Source organism: Pholcus phalangioides, unplaced genomic scaffold (genome assembly GCF_987345545.1).
Source record: "Pholcus phalangioides strain wild (caught in Gottingen) unplaced genomic scaffold, Ppha-v1.0 ptg000001l_1, whole genome shotgun sequence".
Classification (NCBI taxonomy): Eukaryota; Metazoa; Arthropoda; class Arachnida; order Araneae; family Pholcidae; genus Pholcus; species Pholcus phalangioides.
Window position 1 is genome coordinate 4,106,782 of NW_028301594.1, and position 19,852 is coordinate 4,126,633.

Consider the following 19,852-nt stretch of genomic DNA (forward strand, 5'->3'; position numbering starts at 1 on the left):
GATTATTACACAAAAACAAACCACGAATATATTTTAGTAGAAATTTTGTATACCATGAGTGTGTGTGGTTCGAGCATCGAGGCAAAATTCTCAGCTATGCTAGATATTGGTTACGCCTTACGCATCACTTTGGTGTATAAGCCGCAACAGTGGAGCGATCCCGAAAATTCGCAATTATGTTTCTAGCTAGACAAAATGCATCACAAATTAGTTTTCTCCGAGAGCTATTAATGCACTATAGTTCGAGTGTTTTTACAGACACGCGCGAAACCACATTCTTTCTTTCTCTAAACTTTACTGCAATTAGTTTTCTCTTTACTCCTGATCTAGTACTTTCCCCTATAGTAGTGCCCTGTGCGGGTGGCACAGCCCAAGAGCCATCCCTGCTTATATGCTGTTACAATATATCAGGGCCGCAGCCGGAAATTTCGTTCGGGGGGGGGGGGGACCAAAGTGATAGAATAATAGATTTGGCCATCTTTTTCCCGCCATTTTCTCACATTTCGGGAGGGGGGGGGGGTCGAATTCAATAGTCGCGATATGGTGGTAGAGTGGTCATAGTGACGGACTCGCATCGCGAGGACACGGGTTCGAACCCCACCGTCGCCATAGTGGTGGTCAGCTGAAGCTGGTTTTCTGTGGTTCCCAACTTCATTTTCATATACAATGCATTTTCATATACTTGTTAAGAATTAATTATTAAAACTAAATCAAATTAATATTTATTCTGACTTGAACTTTTCTCAACATCACCAAAGAAAAACAAAGACAGTGCAATTCTTTTAGTTTTTACGTACTAGAACTATTAAAATTTAATTATAATCAATCACTACAACGATGACATAAACCTCTTTCAACACCTTCAGTTTTTAGCTAATAGATGTCAGCATATAACTGACAGATGAGTTACCGAGTTAAAGTCGTCCTGATAACAGTTACAGCTAGGTTGAAGCCGTCATTGTGTATGGAATATTTTGCCGAAATTGCCGAAAAAAAAATTAAAATAAGCATGAGAATTTTGAATCGTGAAATTAATTGAGCGGTCAAGTAGCGTCTGATGCAGAAAGTGCCTGCAAATAATTAGGACCCTTTCCAGACGATGACGCTTGAGGTATTTATTTTCTGTGTAGGGATAGTCGTAGTCTCCGCTTCAACTTACGATGACAATTTCGAAGAGCACCTTCTGATCAAACCCCTTCCCAATGGACAAGTTTACTCTCAGTTCAAATTCACTGTCGAGCAAGCGATCGATTCCGATACTCATGGCGATTGTAAGTATCAGTTTTTGCTCTTAAACTTATGCAGTAAATCCTCTGATCATATCCGCGCAGTTCGCTAATATCCCTGATTATCCTAAATTATCTCAAAATCTCGCTTAGTGAAAAATAACTGAGGATAGTCGTAGTCTATACTTCAAAGTAGGATGACTATTTCGAAGAGCACCTTCTGATCAAAACAGCAGATGCGTAGGTTGAATTTCGACAATGCCCAGAATACACGCGTTAAGTGATTTAGTAGTCAACGGAATTTTAAGTTGTTCAGTGCTCAAAAAATTGTGCGCACGTTTAAGTGATTTAGTAAATGGTCATTGGGTAGTAAAAGACCACAGGCCACTAGCATACACGTCCATCTTTCCCACTTAATTTTTTATTTCAAACTGATCACAACTCTGGTCTATCGCCATGGGCAATTTACTGCAGAGTGAATTGTGGCCGGAAGTGTAAGTGTGCGTACCTGACAGTCTGAGTGTGCATAACTAGGGTTACCAACCATCCTCTTACGTTTCGGGAAATTCACCCTTTTATTCTACTTTACGGGTTTTCTGAATTTTTTTTTTCGACATTGAAACATTTTTCGACTTCATTGATATGAGTGTTGAGTTTTTTGCCCCCCTCCACACGCTTTCACCAATAGCGGCCGGAATTCCCAGAAAATTATCTGTTTCTTCTTATTTTAGCAGTTCTGTTTTAGAGTTGGTAAAAATTATTATTGTGACCGGTTTTATTGGTCGGAGGCTATATATTGTGAAGAATGGGATAAGTGACGTCACTAAGGATGTGCGTGCAGGTGTCTTCCTTTCTTAGGTTTCAAATCTGGTAACCCTATGTATACAGTCTAACAGTCTGAGTGTGTGTTTCAGTGCTGCCATTTGCATTTCAGAAGTGAAGTGTAATGGTTTAGTATTTGTACCATTGTAGGCTTATTGCTCTCTGTGGACGCAAGACTTCTTAATAGGGAGATCGGCTCGCATTTGCGGCTTAAAGTTTTGGAACCCACTTCAGCTAATGGTGAACACCATCACTGTGGCGATGGTGGGGTTTGAACCTGGTCCACACAATGCGAGTCTGTCACTATGACCACTCCAACACCACTGCGGCGTTCCTACTTAAAAAAATAGATTGGACTCTATTCTGCTTAATCACTTAATTGTTAAATCACTCACCAACTAAACCCACATAAACGGCCCTTATTGTCTGTATACATTTTAAAGTACTTGATGACTTAAAATTTAGTTAACTACTTAATCACTTAACGTGTGTAAATGGGCTTTAAGCATTATCAATGTGGGACTTTTTTTTGCACCAACCAATCGGCACATTCCCATCAATCAATTCAAGGCACAAATCAATCACACAAAAAATATAATATGTGGCAATTAAAGCGTTCTGTGGAAAACCGGTCTAAGCCGTTTTTTTAAACTTGAGAGGAAACAATAAAAGTCAGAGCTAAAAATTAAGAAAACTTTTTTTGCATAGATTTGCAGCTGTGTAAAGGTGCATAGCAACTACATATGTTGATTTCTGTAGGAACTTACTTTAGGATCGTGTAACGGAAGCTACCTATATGGAATTTTATTCAGTCAAAAACCGATTTCACAAAAATGTAACCATAGTATTAATGTAACCACATATTTTGTTGATTCAATTTTTTCTGTGTAATTTTTCCATAGTTTCAAATGAAACGTTTGGCCTAATAGCAATCTATTCGGCCAAACTATGGAAAAATTACACAGAAAAAATTGAATCAACAAAATATGTGGTTGATAAGGGGTTATCAAAACTAGCAAATAAGGATGTCAGTTTTGGCACAAAACAAAGTTGCCACATTGGTTCAGACACACATGGAAAATTAACTAATGGATATACGGAGCCAGACATTTATTTGGTGTACAGAAGACTACTACCACTACTAAACCACACAAGCATCTTGTCCATATTCCTGTGTAGAACATCTGATGAATTGGTTCATGTTGGAGTGTGCATGTCCATGTTGTGAACCTAACATGTTTGTTTCTGTGTAATGCTTGTTATAGTGCTGCCATCTGCTACCAATTTTTCCAACTATGATTGAAGATTTGTACCGTTGTAGGCCTGTTGCTCTCTTTTGCAAGACTTTTTAAAGGAAAGATCGGCTTGTATTCTTGCCTCAAAGTTGGGAGCCACAGTAAACCAATTTCAGCTATCCACCACTATGATGACGGTGGGGGGTTCAAACTTCAGGTAGTCCACCACTATGACCACTCTGCCACCATAGTGGCTACAGGAGAAGACGTAGTAGTGATGTCATGCCCTTTGCCGGATCTCTTAGAGACACGTGACACCGGAAGTTTATTCGATGTACTGCAAATTTTTATTAAGTCATGTCACTGGCTTGCCGTATCTCTTGAAAATAATAAAACAAATAATTATTGCATCTGTATTGAGATATCATCTTCATATATGTTGCCATGTGGTGGGCAATGCCATTCATAAGCTTTTAGCTGAATTGTGTCAGACTGTCCATTGGTTGGTCCTTTTAAGCATATATTTCGCTCCAAGGAAGTACAGTGGTGTGTAATAATCAAATTGCGGACCGAGGTCAACACAAAATTTTCAGAATTTATGTAAATTATGTCCACTAACACAGAAAGGGCCTGCAAAGTCCTGGAAAACAGGACTATCTAAGACTGTTTTTCTTGAAAGAGAAAAATTGGGGTAGGCCGTGTCATAGACACAGCTGCAAGTTCTGACGTGAATATATTTTTTGTGCCTTCAATAACATGTTAGGTACTGACGTAATGAAATTATGTCACTATCATCGGCTTTGTCTTTGGAATAACTAACAAAACGATACCAATGCCGTCTATTTTCGTTGTGAAATGCTTGAGATATAGCAAATTTTTTTTTCGGATTATGGATCAAGGCAGCAGGCCTGGTGCCCAGATGGAAAGAGCTATTGAAATAGGAGTAATAGTATTGGATGCACCTTTGCCATGTGCATCTGACGATATCATTGCTTTTGACTTGAGTTAGGTACTTCCTGAGATATGACAGTTTAAAGAATTTTGTCACGTAACTTTTTGGGAATGCTCCCAGATTTAAGAGCCATATTCATGTCAAAATGGGCTTCCAAGCAAACTATGCTTGAATCCAAAGAAATTTTTCTGGTGTCAAAATTTAATGCAGATTTGTCCAAGCCCTGATCGAAACTATGTTGTACTGTCTTCTCCTACCATGCCATTTTAACCTTGAAAGTAAGACTTTCCTGGTTTTAGTTGAATGTTTCCTGTTTTTTATTGGATGTCCTGCTATCAATTCAATCAAATTTTACGTGTGCATGTATTTGTTGATAGCAGTTATATGTAAACTGCCTTCAGATGACTCTTGACTTATTTTAATGCATTCATTCAATATTGTTTGTATTGCCAACCATATCTCTTTTCATATGTATTTACGTTCATATTTCTTTCCAAAACAATTTCAGTGAAGCACTTCCATCTATTTCCACGGTCATTTGGAGAAATCATTACAAAACACTCGATACAAGAACTACATTTTAGTTTGACTCAAGGCATGTGGCGCTATGAAAGTTGGGGATATCCTTACAGAGATGCACCTCCAGGAGTGGAATTATGGGTTTGGTTCAAGCCAGGGACATCTAGGTAAGTCTTGATAGTTGATAAACAAGAATACAGTCAGACCTTGATCAGAGGTACATTTATGGTTTTGCCGCCTGTGGGCTACTGCAGTTTTGCTGCCCTTGTCATCTAATTTTCTTGACTACTCTTTCCTTAAATTCACCACACTGTGCTATAACCTACTTGGCCTCCCTCCACTGCAAGTACACCTGTGTTTCTAAAGTCGCTCTTTCAGTCACTCACATGCTTGCAAACTGTTTTGGTCACTCATGTGCTTGCACACTATTTTGATCACTCGCATACTTACACATGCTCTAGGTCACTCACTTTGTAGTAGGTCACTCTTTGGCTCACTCGCGTGCTTGCAAACTCCTAGGTCACTCATTGTCCTAGTCCCTTGCATTCTCGGCAGATGTGGATTTATTGAAGGTTATACAAATTTTGCCACTCCTCTCCCATTTTTCTAATTTTCTTGGCCACTCGTTCCTCAAATTTGCTGTCCTGGGCTAAAGTTTGCAAAGCCCCCCCCCCGTAAATACGCCACTGACCCTGATACAACAAACTTCAATTTAACAAATTCCTTGATTTAACAAATTTTTTCAGAAGTCCCTGTACATATATTTGTATTAACTCAACACTAATATAAAGATTTTCCTCAATTTAACAAATAAAAATGTTAGTTTTGTTTGATTGGTTAAATAGGGGGTTCGTCTGCGTGTATCTGCCTCCTATAGAGGCACATTGATCACAATGTGTTTGTCAAAATCATTCCTTCCTTATGCATACACAATGGAAACATCATCTACATAACAGCAGAGTAGCCTATATTGTTACTTTTCTTTTTCTTCTGAACCAAACAAGGCCCAGGTTCTATCATCGATTGGAAATTTTAGTGATTTCCCCAAAGAGGAATGAGATCATGAAGGTTTCAACAGCTGCTGATGTGAAGATAAATCCAGGAAAGAAAATTCAACTGTTCTTATGGGGGAAATCAAACCCATGTTCTCTCTCACTTGTTGGGTAAGCGCTCTAGACTACACAGGCAACTAATCCTCATCTCTTGTGTGAACTGACCGGGGCTGTACACGGACAGTCAGGTCCATCATTTATCTTTGCATCAGCCAGCTGTTGAAACCTTTGTAGTGATGGCGGAGAGCGACATCATCTTGGAATAGGATGAGACCATATCAGAATTTTATTCAAATAAGATAAATGATAATCACATATATAAAATACCAATATAATCAGTTACACTGTAAAATCTCTAATAAAATGAAAAAGTATCGCACATAAAATCGTAAAAAAAAATACTGATAAAATTAGGAATAAGGTTCCATGCAGCTAAATTCCATAGTGCTGGCATAAGAAAATGCAGACATCTGGTGAAAGGACAGTCAAGAAGCATAGTGCTGTGGATTTCCCACAGCTCCACATGTGCATGAATTGTACGAGTTCAGGTGAAAGCAGGGTGAGTAGCAGGAAATAACCCATGTGTTGACATGAATAAAGTCACCTCCTGGCTCCGATTCAAATTTATTAATTTCAGGAACTTTTAAAATTTCAAATATTCTGGGGCCGGGGACGTCCTCCCTTGACCATTCATCTTGCCATGCGCATATCATATGTTGCCATAGAACTCTCTGTTCCGACAAAGAGGGTTTCAGTAGTTGCACCTCCGTTTCACCACTTGCATGGTTGGCAAGTTGACCCACCTGTTCATTTTCTCATAGACCCCTGTGCACCTCGATTCAGGAAGGATGATTTTTAGTGGGTTGCTGTGGAGAATAGTGCATTTTTACTGCAGAATGTCCTATGGATTTATATTAAGAAATGGATCAATTTTAATCGTACATAGAGTATTTAGCGCACCAAACCTCAGAGATGAAAAGAAAAAGCATGCATATTAAGATGTGTGTGTATGTGCTAAAGCTGTATGGAAGACATATAGTCTAATGGGACTTAAAAATTGGTTTTTGTGGAATCAGCACGTGATGATAATGATATTTGCTCTTTTTGCTGTAATTGTTTTGCATTTACTGGATTTCATGCTATTAATAAAAATTTGAAAAAAAAAAAATCTTTCAATTTTTTTTACTTTGACAGAATTAAATGCTTGTTTTGGAGTTTCGCCTATAAATACATACTTTTCTGCAATAAATAAATTCAATTTTAAGATTTTGCATTAAAACTCTAAATGTATGCTTCCTACATATTTTTTCTTCTTCTTCCTTAGCGTAACGTCAAACTGGAATGATTTGGTGAATCTACTTTCGGGACAATTTTGTGCTTCTCTGAATTTCATTGATGAAACCAATACTATCACACCCCAGTGGTCTTTTTATCCAGAGGGGCTTTTTCCCTTAACTTCAAACCAAACCTACAACTCATCGTATGCGAGACACGCCACTTTGCCTCATGAAGTTGTCTGCACAGAAAACTTGACTCCATTCAAGAAATTATTGCCTTGTGATGTTAAGGTAAATGAAGTTCCTCATTTTAGTTGTCTGTGATCGTGGCTCACTTAATGATTTCACAATGTTTTGTATTTAATCTTATTTTTTCTGAACTTCTATCGTTTTTTTAAAATTGATAACATGGTTAAACTTCTATATCACAAGTCCTGAAAAATCCTATTATTCTGAGTTATTGAAAGTATAAAAGTGGATGTCTGTCTGCAGGTTATTACTAAGAACAATATTTATATATTGTGGCTGGACAAATCACAGGCACCACGTCACCATAGCGACTAAAATATTGGTACTTGCACGTAAAATTTTCAATCTCTGATTGACAAAGTAGAGCCTGAGGACAAGATAAAATTTTTATCAGATTTATTTCAGTGCGTGTACTGGTATGAAAAGGGGCCGCTGTGGTGGTTGAGTGGTCATAGTGATGAAGTTGGTTTACTGTGGTTCTCAACTTAGGCGTGAATGCGAGCCGATCTAGAAAAGTCTTGTCGCAGAAACCAACAGGCCTACAACGATACAATTATTCAATCATTACACTTCACTCATAGTTAGAAAAATTGATGGCAGATGGCAGCACTCCACATAATAAGCATTTCACAGAAACTAATGTCACATAGGTTCACAACAGATACACACACATTCCGGCATGTACCAATTCTAATGGAAGTTCTGCAGAGAGGAATCTGGATGAGGCACATTTATGGTTTAGTAGTAGCATGAAAAGGATCCTTGGGTTCACAGCTTTTATGTACTACCAGTGTCGTCTTAATGCATGGGCCCACCCAGGCATTGTCCGGGGCCTCAACAGAATAGGGTCCTCAGAAAAACGAGAAGTTGTTGAATTTTTCAAAAGTTTTCCAGGTAGGGCCTCAGAAAAATCACTTGGCCTGGGCGCCCATGATGCTCTTAAGATGGTCCTGTGTACTACCAACTTCACCAATACAGGTCATGTTGGGGTCGCAACATGTACATGCACATTTCGACTTGTACCCATTCAGAGGTTTCATCGAGTAATATGGACGACATGCGCATGCAGTTTAGTAGTAGTAGTTATAGCAGTAGCACATTTTGTTTTTTCACATTTCATTCTGTGCACCACCCAGGCTCTATCGTATATAGGCACCAGGCTCTATAGTAGTAGCAGCATGAAAAGGGGTCTCGGAGTCCCAGAAGATTCTGAAAAAAATATTATTTTACACCATTTTTCCTGGGAAAAAATATGTTTGGCTACTAAGAAATTTGTCTGGCACCTAAATTTTTTCCAATTTGTCAAGCCCCGATTTAGATTGAAAGTGCCCAAAACAAAAGTAAGAAAAAAGTTCATTTTTTGCAAAACTTTGTTTATTAAAATCGAATCTGAATTGTATATTTGCAATTCAAAACCATATTTATAAGTACTTATAGAAAGTGTCCATGCTAATGAATATAGATACATGAAATCCTATTTTGTTTTACATTTTTTTTCATGAAAATCATATTTTTCAGGGTGGCCTGTCAACATTATTGAACTCTGTTAACCTCTTTGGTGCCCATTATTTGTCACTTGCTATTGATTACAAAACAGTGTGTGTAAAAACTCGGGTGAGCATGAAATAAATTATTACTGACCTGAGAATTTATAAAATATTTTTAAAGCATTTTTCCATAGTACATGGTTATTTCTCAGCAGTTACATGTAATGTAATATGACTTATTTGAGCTATTTCAAGATAGAATTTTTTTCATGAATATTATTTATTCTAGTTTGTTAAAATTTTCAATTCAATAACAGAAAAGAGTTCTTGGAATAAATTATAATTTTTTCGTTTAAATTTGTGTTAAACAAAGTTTATAGTAAAATCTATATTATCTGAGATAATTGGGATGAGCCTGTAAATCAAAATTTCTGAATAATCAAAATTTCTGTGTCAACTTCATGGTCCAGTATCATAAAATCTAATTACTTTTCATGTGTAATCTGTAAGCCTAGGACTTTATTTCCATGATAATTTTTAAAAAAAATCAATTTTGGGTAAAATGCTAGTTGAATAAATTTTCATTAAATGCATTTCTTCTCACAGATATTTATCTTTTATTTTTAGGATGGTGATTGCATAGCTTTATCTCTTCAGATCACCCAGTCTTTGTCTGTGGTGTCAGATTCCAGTATCCAAGAAACAGGAAAGCAAGGTTGTACATTGATCATTTAATGAATTTTAAGTTCTAACACTTGTGTGTTTTTAGGTCTAAATAGTGAAGAAATTGGAAAAAGAGAGATTTTTTAAAATTATTTTAATTTATGTGATGTAAATTATATTTAGCAATGTAATATTTAGCATTGCAAAATAAAATGCAATTTTTTTTACATTTCATTCAGACTGGTCTTTCATGAGACTTTTTGGATCTGGATTGGTTGGCACATGCCCGCTTTCTTCCAGTGCATTGATATTAGTTGACATATCAACTAACAAGGTTTGAATTTTTAACTGTTTTGTATGATATAATTCTAGATTACATTTGATACAAATCACTCTTAAATTTGTCATGTGTAAAACACAAAATGACATATTTTTGTAGGGGAAAAATAAAATCAAAAAAAAAATTTCTATTTGTGTCCATAGTAATATTTTGAATTTTTTTTTTTAATTATTATTTTAATTTTCAGACAGGAGTTCCATTTTCATTGTCTCTGCAACCCACTAAAACAATCATTGCTGAAGATGATCAAAGAACTGAATATGCAGTTTATGATTTGAAAAACATGTTCCAGCTACGGCCACGACCAATAAACCTTGCAGCCAAGTATGAAACTTCCCATGTGCATTGGCTGATACCTCCACCCGCATTGTTTGCAAATCGCTATGTTGCAGGTATATTCTCATGATTTCTATATGCAGAATGCTATGGAGTGTTTCATTTTGATTATGTATTTTCAAAAGTGCAGTTGTGCATGCTGTGGTGGTCGAGTGGTTATAGTGCCGGACTCGTGATGCGAGGATCCGGGTTCGAACCCCACAGTGGTGGTCGGCTGAAGTTGGTTTTCTGTGGTTCCCAACTTCAAGGCGCAAATGCGAGCCGATCTCCCCGTTAAAAAGTCTCGCCACAGAGAGCAACAGTCCTACAACGTTAAATCATTCAACCATAACACTTCACTCATAGTTAGTAAAACTGGGGGCAGATGACAGCACTACACATAACAAGCATTACACAGAAACAAACTTTACGTCAGGTTGCACTACACGTACACGCACATTCCCGCATGTACCGATTCGTTGGGGGGGGGGGGGGTTCCGCAGGGGGGGGGGGTGCATGTGTGGTGTAGCAGTAGTAGGTAGGGGCTCGGGGATCCATGATGTTCTTAAGTCAGCCACCTCGTTGGGCAATTTGCCTGTTGTGGCGTTGTATTTGTATTTGTATTTGTATATGTAATATAATAATGTATAATCAATATGCATTAGTGTTATTAATATGTTACAGTTAATGTCTAGGTTCTTCACAAAGTGGTGGCCAGTTCCTTGCTTTTTTGCAAAATGTTATTCACATTTTACATTTTATGTATTTGTTATGCTATTATGCTATTATTATGTGGACACCATATTTTCCTGCATATAATCTGCAGATTAAACCCCCCCCCCCTCCATCAGAATATTATTCATTGATTATATACCACTACTACTATTTAACCATATATGCACCTCGTATGTATGTATGTATTATTAAGTAGTAGTAGTGCTATATAATCAGCACTAATAAATTCTGATTTTTTTACACAATGATCTGTGTATTATATGCATTGAAATACGTTAAGTATAATAATTATTATTATAATTGCCGATTGTATTCCTTTGTGTCTTATGTGCCCTTTTTTGTTCCAGAGAGGTTGGAATAGAAATAAATATTTAAAAAATTAATATGTGAAAAATGTGATTTTTTAAAGATTCGTAGAAGGCATATAGATGTGAGTAAAAAAATTTCTGAAAAAACATGGCAAACAACCCCTTTTTTCCACTTTGTTAATTAATATTTCATTGTTGATGAATGAAATTTTGAAAATTGATTTTTTTATCAATGTAGCAAAATTTGTATCTGGTGGATTATAATTGCCGACTATTTATGGATACTATGAACTGCTCAATATAACTCTTATAACTCAATATAACTAACAATATAACTCTCAATATAACTGCTCTTCCAGTATAAGTGCATTTCATGCCTTCTGGGGTTATTGTAAATAAATAAATAATTGCACACATGATTCTTTGTTAAAAACTATTACGGAAAAGTGTTTTCCGTTTTAGGATTGGACAAATATTAAGAGAGTTATAAAGTTTTCAAATTTTGTGACATGTGAGTTCTCTAATAGTCAGTTATGCGCCAAACACCTGATGAAAAAATTTTTCCCCATTCAGTGGCTTGCCACTAATGTTAATGTCTAGACTCTTCATAAAGTGGTGACCAGTTAATTGAAAATGAACTAAAATATTCAATCCTGTTAGAAGCTAAGTTCAGTTATTTTCTTTCATGATTGGTGTTTTTTTCCTCTCTGTGTAGAGTGATGTTGACCTTATTATTATGTGCTACCTTCACCGCACTATATTGGCAAATTTATTGCCAAATATATAAAGTGTTACCCAAATGAGATCTATCGGAAAAATGAATTATTTGTATTTTATTATTATTATTGTTTATAATTATTGGTCAAATCAAAATCTGAAAACACTTTTCCATATTAGTTTTCGAGAAGGAATCACGTGATTGGGCAGTCGATATTATCGATGCTGTATGTAGGAAAATATGATATATTGACCAAGGAAATTTTATATACAGGGTGATTATAAAAAAACTATCCCGACGTATGGGCCCCTAACTATCATACCATTCACAGAAACCGAATGAAATTTTGGCATAAGGTATTTTGATGTATGCGCTCAAGAATGATATGGAAAACAACAGTGTCACTCTAACAGTTACGGTTACAGTGAGAAAATTTCGAAAATATCAAATGGCAACCAAGTTTTTTGTATTGGAATGTGATCTCCATTGTGAAAAACCCTAAATAGCGTTCGAACGGCAACTGTAGCATGAAAATCACCGGCGGTAGATAGGCTAAAAATGAGGACAACCAATAAGGACAGAGAAGCAGCATGAAATAAAGCATTTTATTGTGTTTCACAAATTTTCCACATGACCTTGTGGAGGACTAATCAGGCTGGGATCTCAGCCGAAGAAACGGTGTGACGAATGAAACGAACATTAATGCTCTGGTGCACGGCAAAGTCCTTTTTACTTTTTCCTTGCCTAGCTCCGGTGATTTTCGTGCTACAGGTTCCATTCCAACGCTATTTAGTGTTTTTCAGTATGGAGATCGCATTCCAATACAAAAAACTTGGTGTTGCCATTTGATATTTTCGAAATTTTCTCACTGTAACCGTAACTGTTAGTGACACTGTTGTTTTCCATATCATTCTTGAGCGCATACCTCAAAATACCTTATGCCAAAATTTCATTCAATTTCTGTGAATGGTATGATAGTTAGGGGCCCATATGTCGGGATAGTTTTTTTATAATCACCCCGTATTTGGCTGTTATTTTTTTTTTGAAAACCCACTTATAATAACATCATTTTATTCATATATCTGGTGCAGCATGATACAGTATTGCTGGGCTTCACAAATCGAATAACATTTTTATGCACCAGCCAAATTTCTTGGGAGCCAAGAATGATTTTAATGTTAATAAAAATGGTCATAAATAATGTTTTTCAACTTATCCCAGACTTCATATCATTTTCCTATGTTAAAAAACTCACTGTGTCATAAAATCAGAAAATTTTATGCTATTGATAGACTTCATTTTAGCAAGTACATACAGGAAATTTTACCCACTAATACCAATTTTATAGTTGCCATGGTGACCTGCAGTATTGAATGAAGCATATGATGTTTGAGCTAAGTTTTTTTGTCAAGAGTTTTGAAATATATTAGACAAATTTTTATTAAATTTTTTTTTATTATATTTTGATGAACAATTTGTTTCATAATTTTTGTCTTCACAGGTTATGGTCAGGAACATGGTGGTATTCATTGTCTTATTTACAATCACCTATCTGAACCACTCAAGGTTGTCTATCTTGATGTGATACCATGGTTTATGAGAACGTACTTTCATACTTTGGAGATTAGGCATAAAGATAAAGTCATCAAGCCTGGTATACATACATTGAAACATTGCATATTTTTTCCTGAACTCTAATATTGATATTAATAAAATTAATATTCAGCCTATAAAAAATAACATCTTTCATAGTACATTACTGATGACTTAATATGTTATACCCTCAAGAGAGCGTTATTCTGTAAGAGTATAAGAATGTTAAATTTTATGTACTTCTTAGTTATGCCTATTTATATTCTTTCAGCACGCAGTTTTATCTTGAAAGTGCCATTACACTTGTGAACTGTACAATATTTTTATTGTTTGAATTTAGAATAATAGTTATTTTTTGTTTAAATTTAGAATAATAGTTATTTTTTGTTTAAATTTAGAATAATAGTTATTTTTTGTTTAAATTTAGAATAATAGTTATTTTTTGTTTAAATTTAGAATAATAGTTATTTTTTGTTTAAATTTAGAATAATAGTTATTTTTTGTTTAAATTTAGAATAATAGTTATTTTTTGTTTAAATTTAGAATAATAGTTATTTTTTGTTTAAATTTAGAATAATAGTTATTTTTTGTTTAAATTTAGAATAATAGTTATTTTTTGTTTAAATTTAGAATAATAGTTATTTTTTGTTTAAATTTAGAATAATAGTTATTTTTTGTTTAAATTTAGAATAATAGTTATTTTTTGTTTAAATTTAGAATAATAGTTATTTTTTGTTTAAACATACTTACAAATGATTGCCTTTCATTCTGATTTTTTTAGAGCTTGTCCATTATCAGCCTGCTAAGGATAGGGGTAAACCACATCATTTGGAAATGATTCTGACTTTGCCACCTCGATCTGAAGTTAAGGTCACTCTGGAATTCGATTATACATTCCTGAAATGGACTGAATATGCTCCTGATGCTAATCACGGATTTTATGCGGGACCAGCAACTATAAGTTCAATGTTAAAAGAAAACAGAAATTTCACTGTTTTCCCCCAGGAAAGAATAGGGTGAAATATTTTTCATGAAAAATTTAGCCAACAACTCGTATTTATGTATAAGGATAGTTTTGTTTCTTTAGATTCTAAAATTAATAAAATGAGCATAAAATGCTTGTAAAAACCAAATCAGAATCTGCCAAATAGTTATTTGGAACTGCTGGAAGTAGTGAATTAATTATCTTAATTGTGAATTTAATTACTGTGAGTTTTTTCTGTAGTTGGGTGAATAAAAAAACCAGAATGTCTCTAAGGTGAATTCTAAGGCTTTTGCAACTAGTTTTTTTTCCTGAGGTTGAAATAAAAATAAATATTTTTGAAAATAATATATTTTGAAAGATAATGGATGGCCTGTTATAGATCAGCATCCACAGTTCAAAAATTGATGAATTTGACTCTGAATCTAATGGAATTTCTTAACAAAGAGGGAGGGATAATAATTAAAAAAAATTCTGACAAAGGGTTGTAAGACAAATAAGATGGAGAAATTCTGTGCTGATTTTTATAATATAAACAGTCGCAGCAGTGATAAGGCAGATTAAGATGTTGATTTATATAAAAAATTTGTGTATTCATTATCATGATTTTTTAAAGTGGATTATGGGACTAGCTATTAAAACAAAATTAGCTTTATGCAATTAAGTATTACTCATTTTGTGTGTTATTTTTAACAATGGGAAAGGATTATTACAGTAAAATAGGTAAATCCAGTAGTAATATTTAGCCATATTTTTCACACTTGTAAAATATTGATTCAAGCATGTATTATTTTTAATCAAATTCCTGACCTGGTATTTAAATTTCTGGAAATTTGTCCAGTCCTATAAGTTACTATTATTATTACCATGCCTGATAAATTATAATCAACTAATTGAGATTCCTTTCCCTAATTCTAGTGGAAGAAGTGGCACAAACAGTTTTATTAGAGTACATACCCAGATACTTCTTGTTACATTGCCTACACCTGATTTCAGCATGCCTTACAATGTGATCTGCTTGGCCTGCACTGTTGTGGCACTGGCCTTTGGTCCGATTCATAACTTAACCACCAAAGTGTAAGTGATAAAAATGGCTATGTGTAGATAGAATATAAATTTAACTATGTGTGAATGTGCTATGACACTTAAGAAATTTAAATTCTTGAGGTAATTATTATTCACAAAATATTTTCTTTATTTCTATCTTTCATACTGAAGTATGATATATAATTTTTTTACATTACTGTGATGCTGTATCATGTTCTCACGTAATGAAACAAGTAATTTTTTGAATGATGTTCAACTTGACTACTTAGATCCACTTTTGTATTTCAAATTCACAAAATTGTTTGTAACTGATACACAGTGATTTATAATGAAACATACAGTTTCCACATGCTGTGAAATACTAAAAGTTGGAAAACATAGATAACAAGTGCAATCGGTTAGGTAGATGAACTCATAATTTTGTGTCCTACTACTGAAGGAAGTGGCATAGGTGATCATGTTCCCGCCTAGTGAAACAACTTGTAACTTTTTGAATAATGTTTGATTAAGGCATGTATTGTGGGACTAGTCAGTCAAAATGGCTGCATCTCCTGTGAAGAAAGCATTCTTGAATTGAGCAAAACAGAATCCATAACTATTGTACATCAATATTTACAGTCCAATTGAAGAATAAGGTAGTCACTATCACCCACAACTGTGATAGCAACCAGAGACGTGACATATATAGAAGAGAGCCTCCTGTGACAGTTTTCTTGAGTCATGAGAGTGAGTCGAACAAATTTCATGAGAAAGCTATCACATTAAGCTCTTTTCTAAAAATGTTAATTCTCTGATTGATGCCACAGTGGCTACCTAATTCTTCAATTGGATTAAAAATATTGTTCCACAACAGTTATGGATTCCGTTTTGCTCAATTTTTAGAACACACAATCCATTTTCCACAGCAGACAGAGGCATTTTGACTGACTACTTTACCACACACACCAACTCCAGCCATATCGCTGTATTGCAATTTACTGCTGCTAACGAGCTGGATTAGATATAAAGGTGTCTTCTATTGGTGGTTGCTTCGAACTCATTAGCAAAAATATCTCGTCTATATTTTTCCCCCCAGGATTGAACCTGGGACCTAACAGCTCTCAAAGCAGAATTGTTTGCATTGTTCTGTAACAAGCCCTTGGCTGAGTGGAAATGTTCTGCTGTAAAAATCCCCATAATAGTGTTTTTTAAAATTTTTCCTTGAAATTCTTCCAGATGTTCTGCAGTGGCACTGATTGTTCTGCCAATTTTGGACATATTCTGGTTTGGAACCTGACAACAACCTTCACGGTAGTAGACGAGCATCTTACCACCATGCCATTTTGACTGATTAGTCCCATGACACATGCCCTATCATCTATGTCACTTCTCTCAGTAGTGGGACATAAACTTTGTGAATATATCTACCTAACAGATCTCACTGTTGGGGGTCAGTGTTATTGTTACTGTTTTAGCGTGTCAAAACGGTTATATTTCATTATGAATCTCCTTGTACTACTCTGTGTCATCTATGGTAAGTTTTCATTTTCCTTATGGTTGACAGAAAGTATATCTGTTCAGGTGAATCATATATTCTTGTGAGGTGTTTAGATCATATACTTCATTAAAAAATCTATAGCTGCTCAATAATATGCCATAGTACATTTTGCTAAATACTTTACCTGCTATTTAGGAATCTAGTTCATGAGATATTAAACTTTTTGAATTTAAAAAGAGTATAGATAATCCCTCTTTCCTCTATGACAGCGGTTCTCAACCTTTTTTGACTCGCGGAGCCCTTTTTAGTAAAAAAATTATATGGCGGAGCCCCGTGGACCCTTTCCGAATTACTCATCAAAGTTACTGATATATTTTTTTTATTATTTGAAAATATGATTATTATAATTTTTTAATTTTACTGTTTTTTTTTATATTTTCCTCAAGCAACCACAGAGCCCCTGGAGAGTGCACAAGGAGCCCCAAGGGCTCCGTGGAGCACCAATTGAGAACCGTTGTTCTATGACATGCAAGCAGATGATCAAATGTACAGTAATTTACAATTTTTGTGAAAATCAAACGAGTAAATCAGTTTTACTTGTGATAATATGACGTCATGTCTAGATCATAACCATTGCATAGTTGCATGGGCATCTACCCCAGAAGAAAGCCATTGCTGGGTAATGTGAAAAAAATTAAATTTTAACAGTATGCTTTAGAAGTTTTCCCCCAAAACTTATATAATTAAAATGATTTTTTTCGTATATTTTTTCAGTCTGGAACTAATCCCGGAGAAAAAAGATAAGCAAAACGAAAATTTGTGGAATCAATTTAAAAAGCAATTAATCTGCTTGAAGCAGAAATTTTTGTCCAGCAAGATAAAGAGCGAATCTGCAGAAGAATCATCAAAAAAGGATCAATGAATGCATGAGTGTTTGCTAAAATGGATAAGTGAAGTGTATTTATATGTCTGTTTGAGGCATTTTTTCATCGTGTTTCAATTTATTTAATAGAGTTTCATTGTTAATTTTCATTTTATAATTCATTTGGGCAGATGTGCTTTTTTCATACAAATAAAATATTTGATTATTGATATGAGAAGTTTAGCAGTTATTTTTTAAATGCTTAATTGTTTTACTTTTCCTAAAATTTAATGTATTTCATTAAGTGATAAAAACGTTGATAATGAAACAAGTATATTAACTAAGAGTGGTGATTAGCTCCTGCAGTACTTGTGTATTTTTGTTAAAAATGTACGCGTTGTATATAATCATTATTAATTATTTATTGCAGTCTACTTTACTCATGATTTATAATTTAACACTCTGTATTTAACTAGTTTAATAATTAAATAAACAAATTATTGGCCAATGTTAAATTTTTTAAAATCATAAATAGCTTGAGTTGCAATTTGTTTCAAAGCAGTAGAAGGAAAATAGGTTTTTTTAGTGCAGAATAGTAAACTCACATGAATATGTGGGAAAACAAAGGGGCTTAAAGTCTTTGGAAATTTAATCTGGTAAACTTAAAACATTCTGAAAAAAAAGTGCAAAAAAAAAAAAAATCAACATTTGTTTTAATTCATTAGAGATAATTCTGTTAGAGAAATACAGGGTTATAGTGTTATTTTGTTCTCTTGTTCTCATAAACTAAATATCTTTAGAAGGGTCTAATACACTTTCCTAGAAGTTCAAAGATCTTGAACATCCTACCTGTTTCATGTCTCATCAGGAGCATTTCATATGTGACTAGCTATAATAGCTGGTGCTGCCCAGGTTTTCTCCATGTACCAGCAACATTAAAGAAGTGGCAAATCATTATAAAGGCATATGCATGTCTGAAATACATCATGAGGGAACCACAGTAACCAAAGTAAACATTCTAAAAGTCATTGTTGGGGCCCAGGACCATTGGTGCCGGACAGGTTTTTGCCCATTTCAAGCATTTGCCCTGCCTGCTCTGACAAACTTTTAAACTGGCCTATCGTTCAACTTGGGTCCTGCTTTGTGCACACACACACACAGACAGACAAAATCAATTATATATATATAGATTATGGCCCAAATTTAATCTGATAGCGATTTCAACTTTGAAATTTTAATTTCAGGGAAGATTTCATATTACTATGGGAATATGAACTGATTTTTTTCTGTGTAATCAAATGAGTCATTTTTATGCCAGAGAATAGATTTTTCTCTAGAGCAGTGTTTTTCAACTGCTGATCGGTACCTGTTTGTGAAACATTTTGCCCAATTCATATAATCGCTGCATAATTACAGATTTATTAAATATTATACCCTCTCTATATTTTTGTTTGTCTTAGCTGTCAGCAGGTTTGCAAAATACTATTTTTTTGCTGGTCAAATTATTTATATATTTTTTATTTTTTCTGTTTCACATTTTTTTTTTCTGCTGGTCCAGGAAATTGTTCATCTAATTTCAACGGTCCACAATTGTAAAAAAGTTTAATTAGAGAGAGAAAGGGTGTATATTATAGAATTTGAATGGGTGAAAAGGGAAGAAGAGAGAACCACACATTATGTCAAAGTAAAGAGAAATAAGCTAGTTCGTGTCAGCTAAGCTTAATAGCCCGAGTGGCGCAGTGGTAAAGATGCTCGTCTTCCACTGTGAAGGTTGCCATCAAGGTCCATGGGTTCGAATCCAGGCATAGAACGTCAGAAGTAAGTTCTTTACCTACCTAGCCTAGGGCCACCACCGATGGATGGAGCTTTCATTTCCCTCCCAACTTCAATGGTTGGAAATTACTGTATGGCGATATATGACCAGAGTTGGTGTGCTGTGAAGTAGCTAAGCTTAATGTATATAATTTCTAACTCAGTCATCTGATAAAATTAA

The 19,852-nt window shown here is 34.8% G+C and overlaps 1 protein-coding gene across 1 annotated transcript; it reads left to right on the top strand.

The window, feature by feature from the left end:
- The first annotated feature begins 934 nt into the window (after window positions 1-934).
- PIG-T (phosphatidylinositol glycan anchor biosynthesis class T) lies at window positions 935-18,089 on the top strand. The gene is made up of 11 exons (XM_089240436.1): window positions 935-1,271; window positions 4,744-4,921; window positions 7,131-7,374; window positions 8,851-8,946; window positions 9,447-9,534; window positions 9,722-9,816; window positions 10,010-10,214; window positions 13,400-13,552; window positions 14,273-14,507; window positions 15,392-15,550; window positions 17,772-18,089. The coding sequence occupies exons 1-11, from the start codon at window positions 1,100-1,102 to the stop codon at window positions 17,917-17,919; spliced, it is 1,773 nt and encodes a 590-aa protein (XP_089096562.1). The 5' UTR covers window positions 935-1,099; the 3' UTR covers window positions 17,920-18,089.
- Window positions 18,090-19,852: the final 1,763 nt, after the last annotated feature.

Coding starts and splice junctions, on each gene's coding strand:
- PIG-T (XM_089240436.1), top strand. CDS start 1,100: ATGACGCTTGAGGTATTTATTTTCTGTGTAGGGATAGTCGTAGTCTCC. Junction 8,947..9,446: donor CAGTGTGTGTAAAAACTCGG/GTGAGCATGAAA, acceptor TTTTATTTTTAG/GATGGTGATTGCATAGCTTT. Junction 9,535..9,721: donor CCAAGAAACAGGAAAGCAAG/GTTGTACATTGA, acceptor CATTTCATTCAG/ACTGGTCTTTCATGAGACTT.